We start from the raw sequence: 26,330 nt of genomic DNA, 5'->3' as shown, positions 1-26,330 counted from the left end.
AGAAAATGACAAAAATAAGTTTTATTAAATGGTAAAAATGTATGTAAAAATACATTTTTACCCTAGGGTTAACTAATCTAGACTTAGGGTTTAGAGTTAAGGGGTGGGATTTTGGGATAGAGTTTCAAACTTTAAAAAATAAAAGATAAATATTAAAAATTTCAAAATAAAAAAGGCTATTTTGGTCATTTTATTTCTTGAGAGTAATTTTTGTGACAAAAACTTAAAAATGGTTATTTGAGAGAATTGCCCAATTTAAAAAGAAAATAATATCCTCACTTTTAAATATATATGATGTCCAGTAAAGTTTAAATGATTTGGCATAATCTGTGATAGAAATATTAAACTCTAATTTTTTATACATAAATTATAATTCGATATGATTTATATTTGAATTCAAAGAGTGAAATGTTGTCACCATATGAAAACATTAAAAAGAACTCTCTAAACGTTGAACTCCAAATGTTTTCCCATATTTTAAATGAAAGTTCAATAATATATAGAAAACATGAACTTACAAATATTTGACACATTTATATAAAATTTGTAAAAGAAAAAAATACTCGAGCTTTCAAAACGCGGATCAAAATCTAATTTATTAATTAATTTAACAGGCTTAATTGTCCATTTTACACCAGGAAAAAAAATGCAACAGAAAGCAGCTGAGCTCACAAAAATTATACTTACACTAGCTACAAGCCGGCTCCCGCCGCTTTTGCTTTAGAAAACTAGTATTTGTTTCCACAAAAAGAAAAAACTAAAATCTGCCATATGCACAATAAACCAACCATGACCGGTTTCAGTTTACTACATATCAAGCCTGGTTTACCATATCAGCAGAATTTACGAACGTGCCGTGAAAACCATACGGTACTCTTGATGGCAACTTAACGGTTGCTTCCAGTTCCAACGTAACGGCGTTAACAATCTGAAGCTCCGATTTCCAACTCTCCTCGTCGTGAACAAACGACATAATGTAACCGTCATCTTCTCCGTCGGATTCTAACCCTCTGGGTAAGAAAAAAGGTTCACCTCCGTATTTTTTATAACCGTAAAAATGATTTTTAACTTCTCCGGTTGAAAGATCCACTTTAGCGAATCCAGATACTTTAGGCCACAGTTCGGCTATGGCTAGGTACGCGTACCGGGTTTTCCTCCCAAGAAAATTCCGGTTCACCATACCAGCTTCAAGATTCATCTGAACCGAACCGGGAATTATAGTTCTTCGCGTGGATTTTCCGGTTTTAAGATTTAACCGGATTTCAGACAAAACACTGTTGAGCTGCTCATCACACTCGTTGAAGATCGAATCCGCCGGAGTCATACAAGATCCGATCACAACAACCTCATCAGTCTCCGGTGACTCCCAAGCGTTCCACAAGTGGAAACAGAAAGTGTCCGGAGACTCTACCCAGATCATCTCCGACGCGTCCTCTGCGTTTTTCGGCAAAATTGCAAACCGGGAAACTTTCTCTCCGTCGTACTTAACCGGTGATTTCCCGAGAAACATGTCGGAGAGCTTAAACACAACTTGTTGATCAGGAATCACGACGAAGTTCTCAGTGATAGCGAAATCGTGCATCATCGTCGGACTCGCGAGAGGAATCTCAACGTCCGGCGACTTCTCCCCTTCCGGCGAGAATCTGAAGTATTTCAGGTACGGTTTCTTAACGACGTCGTAGCTCAACGCGAATAGCTCCTTCGTTTCAGGGTCAATTTTAGGGTGAGCGATCATGGCGGAGTTTAATTGTCCGTCGAAGTCGAATCTTCCGACGGTCTCGAGATCGCCATCATCGGTGACGCGAACTTGGTAAGGGAGATCGTCTTCAGACATTGCTAATAACCGGTCGTGGAAATAAACCAAACCGGCGTTAGCGACTCCGGTTCCGTTACGGTGATTTAGTAAACCGAATAAACCACGTGCGTAAAATAGCATCAACCGAGCGATACCGGTGTGACCGTGTAGCTCGCCTATGGCTTTAGGGTAAATCGGAGAACCAAGACGTTTCTCCTGAACCAATCTCTCGGTTTCCGTAAACCGGCACGAGTAACTCGCGTCTCCGTTAGTAATTTTAACGGCGTGAACCATGCCGTCTCCGTCGAAGAGGTGATGGCCAGAGACTGGCTCGAAGAGTGGATTAGCGCCGTTACGTAAATAAACGCCGTCAATGCAGTCAGGGATTTTCCCGGTAACGGAGAGTGATGATTTAACGGATTGCTCCGGCACCGGAGCGTAGTTACCGGAGATCTGATGGCGAGGATCAACGGTTTTAGGAAGAGGCTGAGAACGCTCGCGAGAGAGTAATGCGGCCTCGGCGAAGTCGAAAGCGGCGGAGGCGGCGCGTTGGAGAGGATTCCAGTGAGAAGTGTCCTTCTCCGGAATTATGGGGTTTGGCGAAGGGTAATTTGGGAAAGTTAATAAAGCCGGAGAGTCTGTGACAGAGTTTGTTGAGAATTTACGGCGTCTGGACTTGGTGTTGGTGTAACTAACGGAGGATGACGGTGAAGGAGCATCGAGATCTGAAGGTGCAAAGGAGAGATTGAGTTTGGCTGTGTTTGGTGATATTATGTAAGAAGAAGCCATGGGAGAAAGAGAGTTGAGAGATTTTGAGAAATGGAGAGTGAGAGAGATTGAGTATATATAGACTTTCTTCTGAGGTTGGACTACGAAAATCAAATATAATAATGTTTTTTCTTCATAAAATAAGGAAAAGTAATCGCATATTAAAATATGAAATACTATGTTATTATATACTTTTTTTATTTGACTCCAACTGAATAGACATTTTTAACACCAATCAGTTTTTGACATAATTACATTATGATGTATCAAGAGTTACATACTGCATATAGTCGAGAATCTTCATGGTAAATTAATTTATTACCGTAAGAGGGATCATAGCCTTTTTGGTTGACTACAGATTCTGGTGGTCCTTCTCACGTCAGTAACTTTATGTCGTTCAGAATTGGTGGTTTCCTCTCAAGAACTGGAGTTTTCCAAGAAAATATCACGACAAAACTGGATTTTCCTAATTGTTTCCCCTTTTTGAAGATGGTAGTGGGTTCTGGTTAGTGTGAGCTATGCAGTTCACACAGCTCTGACTCTCTTCTCCTATGCAGTTGGTTTAGGGTTTTTAAGGGTATTGTCGGCGTTGTTTTGGTGTAGTCGATGCTAATGATGTTTTGGACTTGTGACGCAGTAGTATTGCGGTTTCCTTTGTAATGAAGGGGTTTAAAGGTTCCAAGTTTTCGCCTGATTTTGGTTCCGTGAGTTGGTCTCAGGCTACTCTTTTGGACTTTGATCGTCCCTTCTTCAGCCTTTTGCCAATGGTTCTCGGTACGTTTGTCAGGTGTCTCCTCTATCTTCTGTGGTTGGCAGGTGTTTATAGGCCTTTCTTATCTTTCATATATTTTTAGTTATTTGTTTTTGCAGTCAATTGTCTTATTTTGCGTATGCAACATTGTCAGCTCTACTGGTTAGAGCCTTGTCAACATTATTTTTGCGTATGCAACATTGTCAACATTGTTTTTCGACGGGATGAGTCAGCTCTACTGGTTAGAGCTTTGGAGGCCAATTGTCATGCTTCCGGGTTCGACGCCAGCCGGAGGCGAACTGCTTATCCCTGTCACTAAAGTGGGTACTGGGCCTTCGGGCTCAGGGAAAAACCTCCCGGGTGAAGCTGGCCCGCTGCCTAACCATGCACGTGATGTTACGTCAATGTATCTTTTCAGAAAATACTGTATTAATTTTGCTACAAAATTCCTAAATTCACACAAAATATATTGGTTTATGAAAAATAAATTTGATTGTCTGTAACACAAAACACATATAGTCAATTAACACGCAACATACGATAAATCAGATGCCTTTCTGATTTTCTGCATATGAAAAAGCTCGAAAGTTTCACTAGCATGATAACTTGTGAAGATTAATTTGAACCGTACACTTTCAATATTAAAATACAACGATAGAGAATATTTAATGTATACGTTTAGATCCATAACAACCTAGGTACGTAGTAAAACGGTCTAATCATTATAGTAAGATTCAAACTGATTCTTTTACTGAAACATATGTTCACTTTCTCCCTATCTGTTTTTGCTATAGTAATCACTACAAGAAAAATGGGTTTGAATAGCAGATCGGGATAGCGTTTTTTTCGATTGTGCTATTGTTGACATATCTCTTACTTTTAGATAGCGTTTGCGAAAATACAAACGCTATGTTAGGTTGGTCCGATTTTAATTTCTCCAAAACACTTTTCGGACATAGTATACATAGCACTTTTAGTTTTGAAACGCTATGCATATCTAAAGCGGAAAAATAATTGATTTTCCCTCTCGTACTTGTTTCACTTTTCCTCTTACTATATTTTACATAACACTTAAGGTGAAACGTCTATAATAACATATGTTTAATTAGGGCTGGGCAAAAAACCCAGATCCGAAGAACCGAACCGAACCCGATCCGAAAAAATAGTACCAAATCCGAACCGAAATTGATTAAATATCCGAACGGGTTCAAAATTTTGGTATCTAAATAACCGAAACCGAATCCGATCCGAACCGAAGTATCTCGGGTACCCGAATGTAACCGAAATAGACTTACATACCTAAATATATTACTTATTTTTAGATTTAATATATATTAAAAACATCCAAAATACATAAGATACTTTTAAGTTGTTTAAAATGCTTGAAAATATGCATAAATAGTCAAAAGCAAATGTCTAAAATAGCTAAAATATATTCAAAACACTAAAATGCTTAAAATATCTATTGATTTTATATCCAAATATTCAAATCAAAATAATTTATATGTTAATTTTAGGTATTTTGACATATAGTATACAAATTTATACGAAATATATTATTTTGTTTTATAGATTTTGAGAAATTTTAAGCATATAATGAATATTAAAATTTTAAAAATAATTTAAATGGGTTATCCGAACCCGAACCGAACCCGAACCGAAATTTAGAAATATCCGAATGGGGCTGAAATCTTTAAACCCGAAAACCCGAAACCCGATTAGATCCAAACCGAACCCGAACGAGTACCCGAACGCCCACCCCTATGTTTAATAGACATATATTTAATAGCACATAATTAAAAATGCTATATTTGTCTTTTTAAATCCCTAAACGGTAAACGAATTTTTAAACCCTAAACTTTAAACATATACTTTAAACTCAGATATTAAGTATATAGTCAAAAACTATTTCTGTTTCATAAATTTAATCTCAATCTCAATACCCCAAACTTTTAACTCTCAAACCCTGGGCTCAAACCCTATATTCAAACCTTTAAACCCTTAAACTAATTTCATTTAGTATAATTCTTTTATTTAAAATCTTTAAACTAATTTAAGATTACAGTTTAAAAATTAATCTCAAATCTCAATACCCCAAACTTTTGATCCTCAAATTCTATTATATTTTAAATTTTAATTATCATGTTTAATTCTTTAAATTTATGCAATTTTTGAAGTGAAATGAGAAGAACAATTTTATTTTTTTAGGACCATTGATTGAATTTGATCTAGTGGCAACAATCATTATTTGACTTTTGAATCTCTAAACCCTAAACTTTAAACACAAATTTTAAACTATAATACTATAAACTTTATAATACATGAAAACTTAAACTTCAGATCTTAGATATAAAACTAAAAAATTGAATATTTTTGAAATTATCAAATCATATAATTTTTTTATCAAATCAGTTTTTAATCATATAACCACAAAATTCAAATGCCAAACTTAAATCCTCTAGTTCATAAACTTTAAACTATATTTCATATATCCAAATTCTAAACCTCAATTTTAAATTTCAAACTTAAATCCTCTAGTTTATAAACTTTAAACTATATTTCATATATCCAAATATAAATCACAAAATCATAAACTTTAAACCTTTTCTTAAAATAATTTTTATTTTCAAAAATATATCATAAATATTTTTATACTAAACACACAAAATAAAATAGAAAACAATGTTATTAAGAAAAATAGGAATCAAATACAAAAATTTGATTGGTCAACACAAACTGGCCAATCACATACAAGGACGGAGATCATGCTTTATGTAATCACAACCATTGATTAAACTTTTTGAAGGGTCCAGATTACTCCTACTTCTTCTCCTCTCTCTCTCTCACTACAAGAAAACACGGACAATACTGACGGAAAAACCGACCGAAAAAAATCTGTCAGGATTTTCCAACGGAATTCCGACGAAAACTTGTCGGAAATATATTTCGGTAAATTCGTCGGAACTGCGTCGGAAAATCCTGACAGAATACATTCGTCGGTATTTCGTCATACGATCCCGACAGAAAACCGACAAAAAACTGACAAATATATGACCGTTGCAAAAAATTGACACATACCGACGAAATACCGACGGCATACCGACCATGAAAGAATTCGGTCATAATTCCGTCGGTTTTTCCGACGGAATACCGACGGATTGAACAGCCGTTATACTTCCCGACTGAAAACCGACGAATTTGCAGCCGTTGCACTTCCCGACGAAATACCGACGGATTATGTAGCCGTTAGTATCCGTTTAAATTACCGACGGAACGCCGACGGGTTTAGGACGTTAATTTAGCCGTTATGATTCCCGACGGAATACCGACGAATATTTTCCGTCGGAAAGATTTCCAATTCATTATAAATACGACCTCTCCTTCATTCATTGAAATCACAACAAAACAATATAAATTATGGGTACTCCTTATAATTTTCGTTCTTGGTTAGATCAACCTCATATGGATCCAAATACAAATTTACTTACGGAGGAATACGCACGTGGTATTCAAGAATTCATGGGGGTGGTTCAAAGTCAACCGGAAGCAAGAACAAGTAAGTATTTATTATGTCCATGTTCTACTTGTAAGAATAATATCCGTGTCAAAAAAATGGAAGTATGGAGTCATTTATATTTGAAAGGATTTACACGTGGTTATAAGATTTGGTATCTTCATGGAGAAAGATTTGAGTATGGTAGTAGTAGCGAACCTCAAACTGCCGATAGGTTAGATGAACCTACCACGGATGTAGATTTTGGGATAGGGACTGTTCAGATGGTATATGATGCATATGGAGAAAATTTACCGTCGGGTGAAGAGGAAGGAGATAGACAAGAACAACCCAATGTAGAAAATTTCCCATGTGAAGAGGAAGGCGAACGAGAACAACCCAATCTAGAAGCCAGAAGATTTTTTGAAATGTTAGATGCAGCTAAGCAGCCATTGTATCAAGGATGTAAAGATGGGCATTCACCTTTATCATCCGCAAGTCGATTGATGGCGCTAAAGACTGACTATAATTTGGCTGAAGAATGTGTGGATGCGATTGCAGATTTTGTTAAAGATGTTCTTCCTGAAGATAATCTTGCACCTGGCTCATATTATGAGGTACAAAAATTGGTCGCTGGTCTTGGCTTACCATATCAGGTGATAGATGTATGCATCGATAACTGCATGATTTACTGGAGAGCAGATGAGAACAGGGAGAGATGTAAATTCTGTCGGAAACCTCGTTATCAGGATACGACTGGAAGAGTTCCGGTGCCATACAAACGAATGTGGTATTTGCCGTTGACTGAAAGATTAAAGAGGTTATATCAGTCTGAACGAACAGCAGAACCAATGAGATGGCATGCTGAGCACTTAACAAATGGTGAGATAACACATCCTTCCGATGCAGAGGCGTGGAAGCATTTTCAATCAACATATCCAGAATTTGCATCTGAGGTAAGAAATGTGTATCTTGCATTATGCACAGATGGTTTCAGTCCATTTGGAAAGCATGAAAGACAATATTCATTGTGGCCGGTAATCTTGACACCTTACAACTTACCACCACATTTGTGTATGCGACGGGAGTTTTTGTTCCTCTCAATTCTCGTTCCCGGGCCAGATCATCCTAAGAGATCACTGGATGTGTTTCTTCAGCCATTGATATATGAGCTGCAATTATTATGGGAGCACGGTGTTCATACATACGATGTTTCGCGGAAAGAGAATTTTCAGATGCGAGCAGTACTTATGTGGACAATAAGTGATTTTCCAGCATATGGTATGTTATCTGGATGGACCACGCATGGGAGGCTATCATGTCCTTATTGCCAAGACAACACAGATGCTTTCCAACTAAAAAATGGTCGGAAATCGTGTTGGTTTGACTGTCACAGGAGATTTCTACCACACGATCATCCATATCGTAAGAGTAAGACATTGTTTACAAAGAACAAGAGGGTGTTTGACAGTCCACCTGAAGAAGTAAGTGGCAAAAAGTTGAAGGAACAATTAAGAGATTTTGGTGCAGATAGAACGGCAGACGTGGGTGGAAACGGACATGAACCGATTTATGGTGTAGGGGAAAATCATAATTGGCATAAGAAGAGTATCTTCTGGGATTTGCCCTATTGGGAGACTCATTTGTTGCGGCACTGTTTAGATGTCATGCATATTGAGAAGAACTTTTTCGACAATTTGATGAACACCATCCTTGATGTCCAAGGCAAGACGAAGGATAACTTGAAGTCAAGACTGGATTTGGTTGATATTTGTGCTCGTCCCGAACTTCATGTTGATGAGCACGGTAAAGGTCCTATTCCCATATATCGACTGGATGCAACTGCAAAAGAAGAGTTTTTTGATTGGATAACACACAGTGTTAAATTTCCAGACGGTTATGCATCAAGTTTGCGTAATTGTGTTGACAAAAGTGAAGGGAAGTTTACTGGCTTGAAGAGCCATGATTGTCATGTAATGATGCAGCGCCTCCTTCCTTTTGCGTTTTCCGCACTATTGCCACGAAATGTCCACGAAGCAATCGCAGGTACTTTAAAATTTAACATAGTTAAATTAATTGTCATATTATTTTTTAATGCTTATATATATATATGCTTATGGAATTTGTTTTCTTCGTGTATGTAGGGATAAGTGCTTTCTTCCGTGATTTATGCTCGAGATCACTCACATCAGATGGTATCCGCAATTTGGAAGTTAAAATACCGGTGATCCTATGCAACCTCGAGAAGATATTTCCTCCATCATTTTTTGATGTTATGGAGCATCTTGCTATTCATCTTGCGAGAGAAGCGGCACTCGGTGGTCCCGTGCAGTACAGGTGGATGTATTTGTACGAACGGTTTATGTTTCATCTGAAGAAGAAGGTCAAGAATTTAAGCAAGGTGGAGGGATCAATAGTGGCTCAGTGCATCAATGAGGAAACCTCAAACTTTGCTGAATACTACTTTCCATCAGAAGTTCGAACAAAAAGTCGAAGACCTGCACGGCATGATGATAGAGGTGAAAGGGCAACTTATTATGTTTATGTGCCAAACATGTTTACACAAATTGGACGACATAGTGGAAAGTCAACGGACCGGATACTTACCGTAGCTGAGCATGCTCATTTGCACACATATTTGCTTACAAACTGCGAAGCCGAGTACAAGGAGTATTTGATCCACTACAACAACAATTAACCGAAGAGGACGGCGAGATTGGAGAGTTTGACGAAGACAATTCAGATTCATCATGTTCATCATCAGATAATTCCTCAGATGGAGAGTAGATACTCTTTTATGAATGTATATGCAAATTACTTTTAAACATTGTAGATTTCTTCTAAAAACAAATTATGGGTTTGAAACGTTGTATACTTTTAAATTACAAAAAATAAATTAGATTTGTTGATTCTAAAATCGAACGGTTTTGATTGATTGATTATATACGGTTTTGATTGAATGGTTATATATATGTCATGTTCAAAGTTAAAAAAAAATCAAACTGAAACTCTAAATTAATAATGTCCGTCGGTATTCTGTCGGTATATACCGACGCATTTCCGACGAAACCCTAGAATTTGAGGGTTTCGTCGGAAATGCATCGGTAAATACCGACGGAATACCGATGAACCCCTCAAATTCTAGGGGTTCGTCGGTATTCCGTCGGTATTTACCGACGCATTTCCGACGAACCCCTCAAATCCTAGGGGTTCGTCGGAAATGCGTCGGTATATACCGACAGAATACCGACGGACATTATCAACTTAGAGAGTTTCGGTTTTTTACAAATATGATTTTTTTTGCACTTGTATTAAATATCATATATAACATCAGACAACAAATCTACCCATTGTATTCTCACAGTTTTAAAACTTTGAACATGACATATATATATAATCATTCAATCAAAACCATATATAATAAATGAATCAAAACCGTTCGAACAACATCATACACTTTTAAGTTGGCTTGTGCCAGTTCTCAGAAGTTGTAGCACTCAAACAAATCTAGAACATTTTTTTAGAATGTTTTATGATTATATAACATAATATATTGGTTTTAGAAAGTTTTATAACAAATATAAATAATTTCGACACCCTGTGTAAACTCTAAAACTTAATCCGTCGGTATCTCGTCGGAATATTCCGACAAATTACCGACGGAATTAACTATACCGACGAAGAACAGACGGATAAGGTCGTCGATATTTAAAAAATTACACGGGTCAAGCTGTACCGCGCAAAATTTTGGTAAACCGCCAATATTAAAAAACCGACGGATTTCCGACGGGTAGATAAAATACCGACGGAAAAAACCCGTCGGTTATCCGTCGGTTCATTAAATGAATACATAAGAGAAAATCTCTTCTTTTTCCTCATTTCTTCCCCGTTTTCTCTCTCTCTCCGCCCAGCCCCTCCTCCTCCCTCGCGATTTCCGGCGATTCCCTCCTCCTCCCTCGCGATTTCCGACGTAATCCCCCAAATTCGACCTCCTCTTTCACCCAGTCATGTAAGATTTTCAATTCTTTTATCTTTCTCATGGGATTTCAATGGTTACAATGTTAGTTTTAGGGTTTATGTGATTTTGAGATTGATTAGGGATTTGGAAGTTAGTTTAGGGCCGGGATTGAAGTTTTTATTTACGATTTGTGTGATTGGAGTTATAGATTTTGGATTTCTTTAATTTGAATAAAGTTTTTTAAAATTTTTTTTTAATTATATAAAAATTGTTTTTAATTATAAAACGTTTCATATTTTTATATTTTTTTCATTATATAATTTCGTTAAATTAATTTAAAAACACTTTTTAATTATTATAAAAAAAATTTAATTATAAAAAGTTTCTTTTTTTTTGAAACACAATTATAATACGTTTCTAAATAATAAAAAAAGCTTACTAATGTTTTTAAATAATAAAAAAGCTTACTACGTTTATAATAAAACGTTTTTTTTTTTTGAAACACAATTATAATACATTTCTAAATAATAAAAAAGCTTACTAATGTTTTTTTTTCGTAGGGATGAACCACCTCCTCTTATAGTTAGACGTCGTTTTCGCCGGGGTACTTCTTCAGTCACTCAGAGTACGTCACCCGCTAGTAGCCCAGTTGCAGCTACCACTCCTCCAGCAGCCCCCACCCCTCCAGCAGCCCGCACCCCCCCTTCTGTAGCTTCCGGCCCTTCTCAAAGTTCAAGAGGAGGAGGATTGCCTACTACGATGACTGTTGCGGAGTTAGTTAGGCAACCTGGCCGAGAATCGCTTCAGCGCCTTGATCCAAATTATCTTATTGTCCCAAACACCACTTGGTAAGTATTTGTTTTAAAAGGTTCTTTCATTTTATATTCATCTTTTACATTTAATTGTGTTTGGTTTTATTTCGTAGGTTTGATTTGTCTGGCAATGGTATCACCAACAGCCTTCTTAGGATGGAGTACACGATGCTAAAGCGTGGTTATCCAACTTTCTATGACATGCCTGCAGAAGATCAAGAACTTTGGTTTCGGCAATTTGCGGTATATGTTCTCAATTTTTAATATTATAAATTTTTTTCCACCAATTGTAACTTTCTAAAAAAAAATTTATATTTATTTTGCAGCAAGAGTTCACTTGGGAATCAGGGATTACCGAACAAGTGAAAATTGTTTTCCGCCGCAAAGCAGCTTCGCACTACACCAAGCGGATCAATGAGTGGAAGCAAAAATTCGATGTTGGTGAGGTCCCGAAGCACATCAACCCAGACGTTTGGCGGGATTTGTGTGGTCATTGGACGAAAGATGAGACAAAGTCTTTGTCGACAATCAACTCGCAAAATCGGTGTAGCAGCCGTGGCGGGAAAGGGATGTTTGTCCACAACTTAGGGGCAACAAGTTTACAGACCCGAGCACTTCAGCTAGTAAGTTTCTAATCTGATTTTCTTATTCATTTTTAAATATGTGATACTAAATATATTGTTTTTAGATGAAGGAAAACGGTGGAGTTCCCGTAGATGATTTTACCCTGATGAAGAATGCCTATACCAACAAGAAGACTGGCGTGATTCAGGATGGACTTATTCAGGACGTAATCCAGGTCGTGGAAAATCGAAAAGAGGATCTCCTCGCGACTCAAGCTTCTATGTGTGAAGAAGGCGATTCTGCATCTTCCAACTCCTTAACCGTAGAGCAACTCAACAACCTTGTTCTCGAGGTACATTCTAATTTCTTTTTGCTATGTATGTGTGATATGTGTGTGTGCGTGAGTATGTGTGTGATATGTATTTGTTATTTCTCATTCAGGCTGTTCCAAGGAAAAAGGGCCGTTATGTTGGATTGGCTCGTTCGACCGGAGGGGCTTCTTCTTCTTCTTCAGCTCACTATCCACTGGTTCATGAGCTTATGGAGCAGATTAAGACCAAAGATACGGAGATTGAGTTCCTCAAGAATGACAATGCTGAAATCCGGGTTGAGCTGCAGCAAAACCGAACGACTATGGAGCAAAACAATGTTCTCACCCAGACCTTGTTGCAGAAGTTTAGGAGCCGATTCGGTGAAGACTTTTAGTTGTTTTTTTAATTTTCAAAAACTTTTTATTACTTTTCATAACTTTAATGTATAATAATGTTGAATTTATATATCTATAATGTTTTTAAATTCTAAATTATCAATTTTTTCCTAAAATTAAATAAAGAATTATAAAAATTGTTTTTTTTTAATTAAAAAAGGAAAACCGACGGATGAAGTTTTCCGTCGGAATTTCTACATATTTCCGACGAATATGTTCCGTCGGTTTTTTTCTAAAAATTCCGACGACACATATCCGTCGGTTTTTTCAGAAAATTCCGACGAATTCTCTTCGTCGGTATTCTCTATAAATACCGACGAACATATTCCGTCGGAAATTTTAGAAAATTTCCGACGAAACATATCCGTCGGTTTTTTCAGAAAATTCCGACGAATTATCTTCGTCGGTATTCTCTATAAATACCGACGGATGTGTTTCGTCGAAAATTTTAGAAAAAACCGACGGAATATGTTCGTCGGTATTTACCGACGATATGTGTTCGTCGGTATTTTGCCGACGAATTGCCGACGAATATCAGTATACCGACGAGATGATACCGACGGACATATTTCGTCGGTATTCCATCGGTATGCTACTTTCCCGACGAGATTATGACGGATTTGTCCATCGGTATCAAGCAGTTTTCTTGTAGTGTCTCTCTGTCGCTTTTGTTTTAAGATCCAAAAAAATTGTAACTGTCTAGACTCACAAAACTCATCTTCTTTCTCTCTGCATCTTCAGTTTCTCTAAGTCACAGACTCATTGTTACCATCCTCTCTGTCGCTCAGTATCCTTCTCCTTACAGATAATGGCGGTCGTGAGACAACAACAGAGGAGGAGCATCCCATCTACTCTATTCTCTCTCTCTCTGAACCGTGATGCCTCCTCTCTGTCCTGTGACGAAGTGACGCCTCCTCTCTGTTCTGGTATTCATTCTTCTCTTTTACCCTCTTTGTTGTTTACTTGATTAATTTTTTTTGGTTTGTAAGAAGGTTTCAGAGAAAGACTAGAGCAATAGCGTAAGCTTGGAGAATCAGAGCAAGGTGGGAGAAGACAGAGCAACGGCGTCGGAGAAGACCGAGCAGCGGCGTCGGGGAAGACAGAGCAGGGGCGGCGTTGGGGTAGAGAGAGATGGTCGCGAGCAGAGATGGTGGTGCGGCGGGTGAGGACTGGAAGATGAAGAAGGCAACAAAGTTCATGGCTTGATAAGACGATGAAGATCATGGAAGAACACGACAACGAAGGTGGTGGTGCGACGGGTGAGGGTTGGAAGATGAAGAAACGACGAAGGTGGTGGTGTTGGGGTGGCGCTTAGTTAGTACTAATTAGGTTAAAGCTTGGTTTAGTTAGTAATTAGGTTAAAGTTTTTGGTTTATTATTTAATTAGATTTTTTTTTTTTTGTAATCCAATTTTGTTACAGATCAATATTAATAAAGAAATTTTAAATATCTGAATTAATTTTAAATTTTAATTATGCTTTTATTTTTAAATTATTAACTGAAAAATAATTCTAAAATAAATAATTAAGAAAATATAATTTACAATATATAGCAGAAACAAATTGCTATAGTAGTTTTAACAATAACAAATCAAAAACGCTGTTAATAAAATAAATAATAGCATTAAAGACATGCTATTAAAAAAAATTTAATTGCATATTGAAAAGCGCTATTGTAGCGGAAGAAAAAATAGCAACGCTAAAAACCGCTATGTAATATCATTTACCTATTATGACGGGCGATGATAAAGCGCTTCAAAAACCACTATCGTATCGTTACATAGCGTTATTCGTCCGCTATAAAAACGCATTTTTCTTGTAGTGAATGAGTATCCCAAATTGTAGAGCTCGGTTGATTCAATTAGTAGGTCGACCATATGTTGCAAATGGTGGGTTGGTTCTGTCTTCATCATAAGGGATTTGCTATAGTTTTGCACTGAGCATGAGATCCAACATACAGAGCCGGTCCTGTTATAAAGGGGGCCCTATTACAAAAAAATGTTTATTATGCATTTTAGCTTTTTACATAATAAAAATGATTATTAAAAACTTGCAATCAGAAAAAAACAATTGCATCTGTGAGATTCAGATGAATAAACAAAAAAAATTGTTTTTTTAATTACAGTTTGGATTGTAACTGAAAATCAACAAACTTTTTTTTTTGTGAATAAACAATTGTGTCTAACGAAAAGAAGCTGAGAAGACTGTCTCACAAGTCACAACCAAACTCAACGGCATAACTGATTCTAGTTCTCATTATTAAATATTTTTTATATATAAAAATTTTGTTATCATTTAAATCATAACTATCCAAGAGTCTATAACTCTCATAATATTATGTTATATGAACCGTAAGAGCATCTTTAACGCGAGCGCTTATGGGTTGCTTATGGCATGGAGCCCACAAAAACCATAAGCCTCAGACGCTTCCACATGCAAAATAATCGACGTTGTATTTTCGATTTTTACACTGTTCGCGGACATCACTGACACGTGGCAGTCCGCAATTGATTAGCTTTTTAATTTTTAATTTTTTTTTCAGACAAAAAAAAAAAACTCAAATAAGCACCCCTAATGTGGGGTTGTACGTTAAAGATGCTCTAACTTTCTTATTGTGTTTCCTTTGTCAACTTAATTTATTTTACGCTTAAACATTAGACATATACATAACAAACATATATGTATATATAGAAAAAAAAAACATTGGAAAAAAGGGCCCCTGCCAAGTGGAGGGGCCATTCAAATGTTTCACGATACTATGCACAAGTCCGTCTCTGCCAACACAGTATATAAAAATTACTAATGATTATACTATCCTAAGTCTTATTCAGAAAAGTTTACCATGGATTGATACCAGAAATAATATTTTTTTAGGGAAACAGTCTATAAAGATAACACTACAGTTCTGATTGGTATTTAACAGAGTAAAAAGGTAGGAAAAAAGTAGGTGGAAAATGGAGGAAAAGTTAAAACAAAACTTATAGTAAAATTTTCCTCCTAGTTATTGTAGAGTAACAAATTGCTTTACTTTTTCTCTTTGTTAGCGTAAACAAGTTGAAAACAAATTTAACCTGATTGGACAAAAGTGGAGTAACTGAGCAGAAATATATTTTACTCTGTTATTTTTATCGCCAGCTTCCAGTCGTACTCTACATGTACAAAAATTGAAATTTCTAAGGTAATAAAATATTTTGACATTACGCTTCTTGAACTAATCTATAGAGAGTGGAGAAAGAGAAGAGAAAGACTAGATCTACTTTGGGATCGGCGTACGGCCGGCGCTTGAGCGCCCGTGCCGTCGCCGGAGCCCTTCTCTTTTGTCGAAGTTGTTCCTCTTAGCCCTTTTTCCGCCGTCCTGTCAACGACCGCCTTGTCCGAGCTCTGGTACCGCAACCATCCCTAATGGTGGCTCGGCTCTTGGAGTAATGATGCGCTCGATTGGAGGTCCACGGTGGAGAGGGAGCGCCTTGCATGCTCAGTTGTGGTGTTTTTCCGGGAGATGGAAGCTAATCTAGATCCGTCTTCGTCGGTTTTATGCGGGAGGTGGAGGTTTGCTCAGATCCACCGTCGTCGACTTTAGATTCCGGGAAGGGGAGTCTCCTTCAGCTCCACCTTCGCCGGCTTTTATACGGAGAGTGGAGGCTTGCAAAGCTCCGCGCTGCCGCTAAGAAACCCGGTGTCTTTTGGGTTAAGGTTACTAGTTCGATTTGTGTCAAGTTCGGTGAGGTTACCGTTAATGTGGGTGTTTGGGTCACTGCAGATGAGATATCTTTAGACGATGAAGCTCTCCGGCGATGGTGACGACTTTCAAGGGAAGAAAGCAGTGGTTCTCGGTTCGCTTGTCTAGGGTTTGAAGTGATTCAAAGTCGGTGGAGATCTCGATGATTGATGGAAATCGTCTGCGTGAAGACAGTGCGGTGAAGAACGGTTATGGGTTCGTTGGAGGCTTGTCTGTTTCCAAGCTCCGACGAACGCAGGTTTAGATGGTGATGCTCCGGCGGTGTAGAGGCGGAGGTGGTTAAGTTGAGACGGTTGCGACGCGTGTCGCGTGAACGGAGCAGATCTCTCCATGTGTCTAGCCTCCTTGACTTGCTATCCGACCAGGTCATCCGGTTTCTGGGTCTGGGCCGAGGGCCCATTTAGTCTTTTGTTTAGCCCGTAGTCTTTTGACCTTTAAACCGTTTTTTGTTGTATTCGGGCTTTAACCGATTACTGGGCTTGGCCCGTTTATTTAATATAAAAAAAACATTGACGGAAAAAAAAAACTAATCTCAAAGTCGCACATGCAATATCGAATTGGTTTTGCTGTATGTGCAACACATCAATGATCCCGACTTGACATGCAAAACTCTGTAATTCACCGGAAATTGTTTAGGTTTAAATTTTCATCAGGAAGTCATCCATCGATATAAACTGATTAGGATGATTCTTCAGTTGCGTGTTACACGACATTGTTTTTTTCTTCTAAAATTGTTATGTTACATGAGAGTCTTTTTGAGGACAGAGGGATTCTTTGTCAAGAACTGGAAATAACGAACAACCAATCTCCACTGATCTCCCAGTTACAAGACGATAAGTTGAGAATTTGGGAATTTGGTAAAGCAAATTAATAGTGAAATACAAAAGATTACCAATAAAGTAATCAAACGTATCAACCGGAACCGTTAAGAAATTTACAATGAATGAGAAAAGGAAGTGTAGGAAAGTTCCGTTAATTAATTTATTTTATAATGTATGTAGATACTCTTTATAAATTTGGTCGGACCACGTGAAATTGTGTTGGGCAGGTGGGCCGTAGCAGAAGAAATAGAAAACAAGACTTGCAATCTTGGGTGCACTCGACTCAATTTCGACGTGACTAGTTCGGTCTTTGGGTCTATTTCTTTTCCTTTTTCCTTCAAATTTTAAAACCAACGTCTATTTTATATTATTTTGGTTGAAATGCAAGAACCACTTCGCATTAGTTTAACCATTAATCTTTCTCAAAATGTACTTTTATATCATATCGTCAATTGTGTGTTTTGCCTATATATGAAAGTGTTTATGTACAGAAAAATAGAGACGACCAAAAGTCATAAAAAGATGGGTGCATGAATCTGGTGTCGCACTTTCTAACCTTAATTTCCAGTTACATATCCACTTTTGTCAATCTCCTACTAAACATCTACATACATATATATATATTTATGAATGTTGAAATGTTAGTTTCTGTGTAACCAGTATAATTATGACTTTCGGCTCTTATTCTGACATCATTTCTGTGAATATTTTTAAAATTTTACTTAAGAGATGATTTTTACATGGGTGGTTTCTTGGATAGTTGTTTGTATAGTGGATATCTATAGACTATAGTATATCTGTAACTATAATTACATGGGTGATTTGTTGGATATTCGTTTATGTTTTCGGGCTTCTTTGGTTAAAAATAATAATATCAATTTTGGGATGTAATAGAATTTTGTTATTCGTACATTGAGGAAACTTATAATAAGATGAGACAGCAGTGGTGCGCTGATGAATAGGTTGTGAGATTAATGTTCATGTCTTATATCAACACTCTTGTCCTACCTTTCCCTTCTTGCCTACTCCTTGTTTCTCTTTTGTCTATAATAATTAATTAATTATATTTAACAATTATGATATATAGTGATAATATGCACTAGATAACCATATTAAGTCAAAAAACCATATTTTACTATCTTGTTTACAAAAATGACAGATACCAATGTTGTAATTGGTTGCTTCATTTATTATATGTGTTTTCTTTTCTGTAAATTAACATGGATTCAACGTGTTTTTTTACAAATGTTTTGTTATTTCTAAACAGTCGCTATATTTCATGACATTACGTTATTTTATTAAATCATATACAAAAACTCATCGTTATATGTCTAATAGGCTAATACGTTCTCTTCTTATCTCATATAATGGGTATATAAATTGTTTAACGATCCCATATAACATAAGATGTTATTTTATAACTAATTTATTGTAATCGAATAATTGAAAGACTCGCTCAATTAATTGAGATAATTAACATGGTAGAGTCTTCGCACAACGATTTCAATCATGATTGATCAATATGAACGTTTTGAATGCAAGAATATTCCGCTTTTCTATAGTTAGCACGGGGTTATATAACAAAATTCGTGTTTATAATGCTGATTACGTTCTCTACCAAATCTTGTAAAGTATCATTCAAATGGATGCATGCAAGCGTAAATGGGAACACAAGTACATATACAAGATCATCACGCATATGTGCATGGAGTAACAAATCATGTCCACATGAGTCCTGAGTCACTTGTAATCCTATCTTATCATGAAGATGCAGACATGGTGTGTCACATTCTGATCATGAAGCTACACGATCTGATCATGAACTGACAAGAGAGCGAAATATGCAAGTGTATGTACGTTGATACATACATATTCATGCATACAAATATGTAGACATGCATGTGTCCTGGTGCAAGTAGGTGTATTTAAAGCTGTCGTTGCAGCACATTTCATTAGATTTGAGGTTCATGTGTAGGGTCAATTTTTGGGTTGGCAAGAGGTAATTTGTACTTGATTTAATTCCCGTGAGTTCTTAGCTAGTTTGGATAAAAACCTAACTATACTCGAATTTAGTAAAAGTAGGAAGACTTGTACGATATCCACTCGCTACATATATACACATTTGATAGCTCTCCGATTCTTGGAACAACTCCAATTGAGAGTTTTTCCATCAAAGGCTCTAAAAATACATATATGCGTATGTATATATAAATATTAGTATTTAATTGTGAATAGCTAAAATTTGCGAAAAACCCAACGGAATATTAATATTAATATTTATATATAACATACATATATATGTATTTTTAGAACTTTAGATAAAGAAATTTTCATTGGGGTTGTTCTTATAAGAAATTTAAAAAACTCCAATATTATTGTATAGCCAATGTTTTATTCTATTAATCATTAGTCTCAAATCACCGTGATGCAATAAAGATGAAAAATCCTTTACGCATAAAAGAAAAAAAAAATAATATTTACAGTTGTGGAAAATGTTATGAAATAATTTATGAAAGAGATCTTTGTAAAAAAAATGTATAAAATAATGGTAAGTTCATAACAGTGGAAATAATTGAACATTTCTCCGTTTTACACCGATTGAAGCAACTCCAAAATATTTATATTCATATAAGAGATAAATGCAAGTTGTTTACACAGCTTGTCCTCTTGATGGGTGACCAAGATGACAGATCAAAACCGTGACAGAGAAGCTTTAAAAGTTGCTTTAGTACTGCTTGACAGTGCCTGCCAATGGCCAATCACTCCAATTTAGGTGGACTTGAGAGCAACTTTGAAAAGCTGGTTGCACGTTGTAGTTTATATATGATATAATTTAGGGTTATTCTCTTTTATTTTTTTCACTCATTATTGATGTTATTGTGTGTTTCGTAATGACTTGTGCTCCATTCTCGAACACTCGACCCTCTCTATTCAATTATATGATTGTATATCGAGTGTTGACACATGATCATGCGAATACTTAATGGTGAAACGTAATAATTCTACTTTCGTTGTTAAGCAAAAAAAAAATCTACTTTCGTTTTGTTATATGTAAATAGTTGGTCATTCTCAAAAAATCTGAACATATAATTAACTATCTAGTCCACTGGAATGAAATACCCTTTTAAGTAAACGGATGAATTCTACCATAAAATTCAGATTTATTCTCGTGATCTATAGAAAATCAGACTTTTTTGCCATTATAAATAATTAGTGGAATGAAATACCTTTTCTAAACTCTTTTTATTTTTAGGGTTTAATTAGTGATTGCATATAGTTAAATTAATTAAGAACCACAGTTTGAAATCATATATTGTCTTGAAAAGGATAGGGCTAATAACTAGTAAGAAACCGAGAGATCTAACTGGCCAAATTGGCTTTCAAAGTAAAAGCAATTCTCATTGGTGAGAATTGTGCAATCCAACAAGTGGCTTCAGCGTTTGGAGACAAAATGTACTATGTTTCTCCAAAGTAGTGTTTTCAGGCATCTTCCACTCTTTCCTTAGTGCCTTATGACCGTTTTTTTTTTTGAGCTTTAACGTTTTAATTCATAGTGGATGTCTTGTAGAGTTTGTTAGGTTCACCACGGTCTCTGATCCATTGATCCTCCAAGGCATTGATGATTGAATACTACATATTATATCGCGGTTACCTCTCCAACTCAGCAGTCTAGACCTTGTAATTACTTTGGTACATCTTATTGGATCCACAACTAGTTACTTTGGCGGATGTGCTGTGATAGCATATACTTTAGGTTCCAAAATATTTCATGTTATACGAGCTTAGATAGACAGAACACATGGCTTTAAATATTTTGCAACACATGACTTCTAACATCTTTATATATAACGAGTATCATTTAAACCAAAGAACTCTTTTTTTTTTTTCTGAACTAAAAACGAGAGAACTCTTGCAACTACAAACATTTCAGCTATAGTTTATGAGTTGTTATTGATAGTCTAGTTTCACTACAAGAAAACAACGGTATTCTGACGGACATTCCGACGGAAAATGAAATCCTCGGAATATCCCGAGGAATTTCCGAAGATATTCCGAGGAAACACAAAATTTGGTTTCCTCGGAATATACCGACGGAATTCCGAGTAAAAATCTATCCGTCGGAATATTCTTATGGAATACCGAGGAAAAATGTATTCCTCGGAAAAAATGCGATGAATTCCGAGGATATATTATAGCCGTTAGAGAGCCGTTGGGGGATTTTAAAAATTCCGAGGAAATTCCGACGAACTAGCCTTTGGCGTCGGAATTCCGTCGGAATTTCCTCGGTCTGTCGGCAGGATTTCAACTATAAATACAAGTACCCCTCTTCCTCTTCATTCACTCCATATCTTCATCCTCACTCTTACTCTCTTTACACACGAATTTGATTCATAAAAAAACATGTCTTCTTCAAATTATTTTCGTTCTTGGATCGATCGACCTCATTTGGATCCGAACACGAGATTGCTTACGGAAGAATACCAACAAGGTATAACCGAATTCATGGGGTTAGTTCACCGACAACCGGAAGCAAAAACAGGTATGTTAAGATGTTCTTGCTCTAATTGTAAAAATAGAAAGGTTATTAAAGAGTGGGATGTTTGGACTCATCTATATTTGAGTGGGTTTACACGAAGTTACAAAATTTGGTATCATCACGGGGAAACTGATTATGAACATGGTAGTACTAGCGAACCTCAACCAGCGGTTAGATTAGAAGAACCAATTAGAACGGATGTAGATTATGGTGTAGGTACTGAGCAGATGGTAAATGATCATTTTAGAGGGGAAGATTTACCAAATGCACAAGCTAGGAGATTTTATGATATGTTGGATGCTGGAAAGCAACCATTGTACGAAGGTTGCAGAGATGGTCATTCAGCTTTATCATCTGCTACAAGATTGATGGGCATTAAAACATATTATAATTTGGCTGAAGACTGTGTGGATGCGATTGCTGATTTTGTAAAAGATATTCTACCCGAGGATAATGTAGCTCCTGGTTCATACTACGAGGTTCTGAAACTCGTAGCTGGTCTTGGTTTATCGTATCAGGTAATAGATGTATGCAACGACAACTGCATGATTTATTGGAGGGCGGATGAACAGCGGATTACATGCAAATTTTATGGGAAGCCTCGTTATAAAGATACGAGTGGAAGAGTTCCAGTGCCATATAAAAGGATGTGGTATTTGCCTTTGGCGGAAAGCTTGCAGAGGTTGTATCTGTCTGAATGCACAGCGCAACCAATGAGATGGCATGCGGAGCACTCAACAGATGGTGAGATCAGACATCCTTCAGATGCAAAAGCGTGGAAGCATTTCCAATCAAAGTATCCCGACTTTGCGTATGAGAGAAGAAATGTCTACCTTGGATTATGTATAGATGGTTTCAGCCCGTTTGGCAAGAGTGGAAGACAGTATTCTCTATGGCCAGTCATTCTTACACTATACAACCTACCCCCAAACTTGTGCTTGCGACGAGAGTTTTTGTTTCTCTCGATTCTCGTTCCCGGACCAGAGCATCCTAAGAGATCACTTGATGTGTTTCTTCAGCCACTAATATATGAGTTGCAACAACTATGGGCTCAAGGTGCTGAAACATACGATGTTTCGTGTAAAGAAAACTTTCAAATGCGGGCAGTACTTATGTGGACAATAAGTGATTTTCCAGCAAATGGTATGTTATCTGGATGGACAACGCATGGAAGGCTATCATGTCCATATTGTCAAGATAACACTGATGCTTTCCAACTAAAACACGGAAGGAAAACGTGTTGGTTTGACTGTCACAGGAGATTCCTACCACCTGATCATCCATATCGTAGGAGTAGGAATTTGTTTACGAAGAACAAGAGGGTGTTTGACAGTCCACCTCCAGAAATTTGTGGGAAAGAATTGAAGACACAACTAAGAGATTTTGGTGCAGAAAGGACGCCAGACATCGGTGGACATGAGCGTTTTCCGGTAAATGCTGTTGGAGACTTACATAACTGACACAAAAAAAGTATTTTCTGGGATCTGCCATACTGGGAGGATCATCTGCTAAGGCATAATTTAGATGTCTTGCATATTGAGAAGAACTTTTTAGACAATCTCATGAACACGATCCTTAATGTTCAAGGTAAAACAAAGGATAATTTGAAGTCAAGACTGGATTTAGTCGATATATGTGCTCGTTCAAAACTTCATGTTGATGAGAATGGTAGGGCTCCTTTTCCCATATACCGACTTGATGCAGAGGGAAAAGATGCGTTCTTTGATTGGATTTCAAATGATGTGGAATTTCCAGACGGTTACGTATCTAATTTGCGTAATTGTATCGACAGAAAGGAAGGAAAGTTTACTGGCTTGAAAAGTCACGATTGCCATGTAATGATGCAGCGCCTCCTTCCGTTTGCCTTCAAGGAACTATTACCACGAAATGTTCATGAAGCAATTGCAGGGATAAGTGGTTTATTCCGCGATTTTTGCACGAGATCAGTGACTCTTGAAGGTATTGAAAATTTGAAGACTAACATAGCCGTGATTCAGTGCAACGTTGAGAAGATATTTCTTCCCTCATTTTTTGATGTTGTTGAGCATCTTGTTATTCACCTGGCAAGAGAATTGAAACTTGGTGGTCCTGTGCAGTATAGATGGATGTATCTGTATGAGCGGTATATGTTCCATTTGAAGAAGATGGTGAAAAATTTAAGTAGGGTGAAAGGTTCTATAGTCGCACAGATGATCAATGAAGAAACTTCAAACTTTGCCGAGTACTACTTTCCAGAAGAAGTTCAGACCAAAAACAGAAGACCTGCTCGGCATGATGATAGAGGCGAACAAGCAACATATCATGTTACAGTTCCAGACATTTTCACAGACGTTGGACGACTTAGCGGAAAACCAAATGACCGTCGACTTACTGAGCAGAAGCGCAGTAATTTACAAACATATTTGCTCACCAACTGCGAAGATGTTCTTCAATATGAGAGGTAAATAAATTAGCTTACAAATTTTTATTTCAACAAGTTGAAATTTAAATCTTAATTAATTACATTATTATCATCATATGTACAGGATTTTCATGGAAGAAAAGCGGTTCGAATATAGATACGCTACAGAGGACGAACTAGAAGAAATGAAGCAGAGAGAATTTGCTAGCTGGATGTTTACTTATGTGAGTGCTTTAAACAAATTAAAATATCATTTATCACATATTTATACTAATTCACATTTATTGATATAACATATATATGTGCTATTAATAGGTGTCTGCTGGTTTGGCCAGAGGTGAAACATTTGACGATTGGATACGCGAGATGGTCGTTGGACCAAACTTTGTTGTGAAGTCATATCCGAGATTTTGTACTCGAGGATATGCATTCACAACTCAGAAGAGGAGACGTTCGAGTACGACTTATGAAGCTGGCGTTTGTTCTGCATCAGGAGATGATGTATACTACGGACACATACATGAGATTTTGGAAATCAAGTATTTGAGCATAGTTGGAATGCGCTGTACTGTTTTCTATTGTGATTGGCACGACGACACTCTAGATCGAGGTGTGAGAACAAATGCATTTGGTGTTACATCAGTAAATTCGAGGCGAAAGCTGCAATATTATGATCCTTTCATTCTTGCTTCTCAGGCTGATCAGGTAATTAAATGTTAATTATTCAGAATGATTCATCATCATGTGTATTAATTTATAATTTTACTAATAATTTTTTTAATGTTACAGGTTTGTTATATCAAGTACCCCCGGGTAAGGGACAGAGATGATCCATGGGTTACTGTTACAAGACTCAACTCGAGAGGCCGAGTTCAGGGAAGTTCTGAGCTGGAAGACCCACTACAACCAAGCACATCCGGCAACTTAAGTGCAGCATAAGATTTAGCTGGAGTTGGCCTTGTAGTCGATTTAACCGACTTCGGAGAGGAAGCCGTCGTTCACGTAGAGGATGAACCAGTGATTGGAGAGTTTCACCAAGATCCAGATTCAGATTCATCTGGTGATGATGACTCGGAAACAGACTAGCATCGACTTTTTTTTTTTTAAATAGAAATACCGAGGAAATTCCGAGGGAAGATAGGTTTTCCTCGGAATAGACCTTGTCGATTTAGAGATTTGATTATAGAGTCTTTTTCCTAGGAATTTCCTCGGAATATTCCGACGGAATTCCGAAGAAGATAAGGGTTTCGAGGGAATTCCGAGGAACTAGGGGTTTTTAACCGAAAACAACGTTTTGCGGATTGAATAACACGTATATAACCTTCATTACGTGTCTTAACCAGATTATGACGTCAAACTTTGGTGTTTTACCAAATAACAAACACTTTTACGATTGCATGAACGAAAACCACACAACATAAGAGAAACACTTATATACTTTAATAAACGGTAAAAGGAATACTTACAATTTTTTGTTATTTTGTTATTTCATGGTTTATGATCATCTATACAAAGAATCCTCAATGGTATGCATTACAATTGTATAAAAATGAAATACGGCAAAAAAACTATTATTTGGGATTTTTTTTTTTTAAATTTTTTCATATATTTCTATATTTATTAAATATTTTTGTAATTATTAAACTATTTTTTATTTATTAAAACTATTTTTTGTTTATTAGAACTATTTTTATATATTTATTAAACATTTTTAATATCTATAAAACTTTTTTTGTGATTAAAAACTATTATTTGGGATTTTTTTTAAAAAAAATTATATATTTCTATATTTATTAAATATTTTTTTTTTAATTTACAGGTCTAATGATGATCAGACCCAGCCTCGACAACGTCGTGGTCGTGGTGGTACGGGGAGCCAGTCTCGGGATTCCAGCCATTTTCAGGATTCCCCTTCGCCCCACAGCTCCTACCATACATCTCCCTCAGCTGCATCCGCTCCTGCTCCTCTCGCTCCCGCTGCTGCAT

General features: G+C 36.8%; 2 protein-coding genes across 3 annotated transcripts; one reads left to right on the top strand and one right to left on the bottom strand.

Moving 5' to 3' along the window:
- Positions 1–189: 189 nt before the first annotated feature.
- Positions 190–4,031, bottom strand: LOC106422159 (probable 9-cis-epoxycarotenoid dioxygenase NCED5, chloroplastic). Its single transcript, XM_013862987.3, has one exon. The coding sequence runs from the start codon at positions 2,582–2,584 to the stop codon at positions 815–817; it is 1,770 nt and encodes a 589-aa protein (XP_013718441.1). The 5' UTR covers positions 2,585–4,031; the 3' UTR covers positions 190–814.
- Positions 4,032–5,053: 1,022 nt separating this feature from the next.
- Positions 5,054–14,713, top strand: LOC111206411. Of its 2 annotated transcripts, XM_022703144.2 has the most exons (5): positions 11,265–11,613; positions 11,691–11,820; positions 11,904–12,200; positions 12,266–12,493; positions 12,583–14,713. In XM_022703144.2, exons 1-5 carry the CDS (start codon positions 11,309–11,311, stop codon positions 12,844–12,846), a joined length of 1,224 nt encoding a protein of 407 aa, XP_022558865.2. In that variant the 5' UTR covers positions 11,265–11,308; the 3' UTR covers positions 12,847–14,713. The 2 variants fall into 2 exon arrangements, 1 of the variants encoding a protein (XP_022558865.2); XR_007324047.1 differs by adding exons at positions 5,054–8,853; positions 8,952–10,816 and having other exon boundaries at positions 11,326–11,613; positions 11,691–12,826.
- Positions 14,714–26,330: the final 11,617 nt, after the last annotated feature.

The sequence above is a fragment of the Brassica napus genome, chromosome C5 (genome assembly GCF_020379485.1).
Source record: "Brassica napus cultivar Da-Ae chromosome C5, Da-Ae, whole genome shotgun sequence".
NCBI lineage: Eukaryota > Viridiplantae > Streptophyta > Magnoliopsida > Brassicales > Brassicaceae > Brassica > Brassica napus.
Note: the sequence above shows the minus strand (reverse complement) of the source record. Positions and strands in the feature narration are given on the sequence as shown.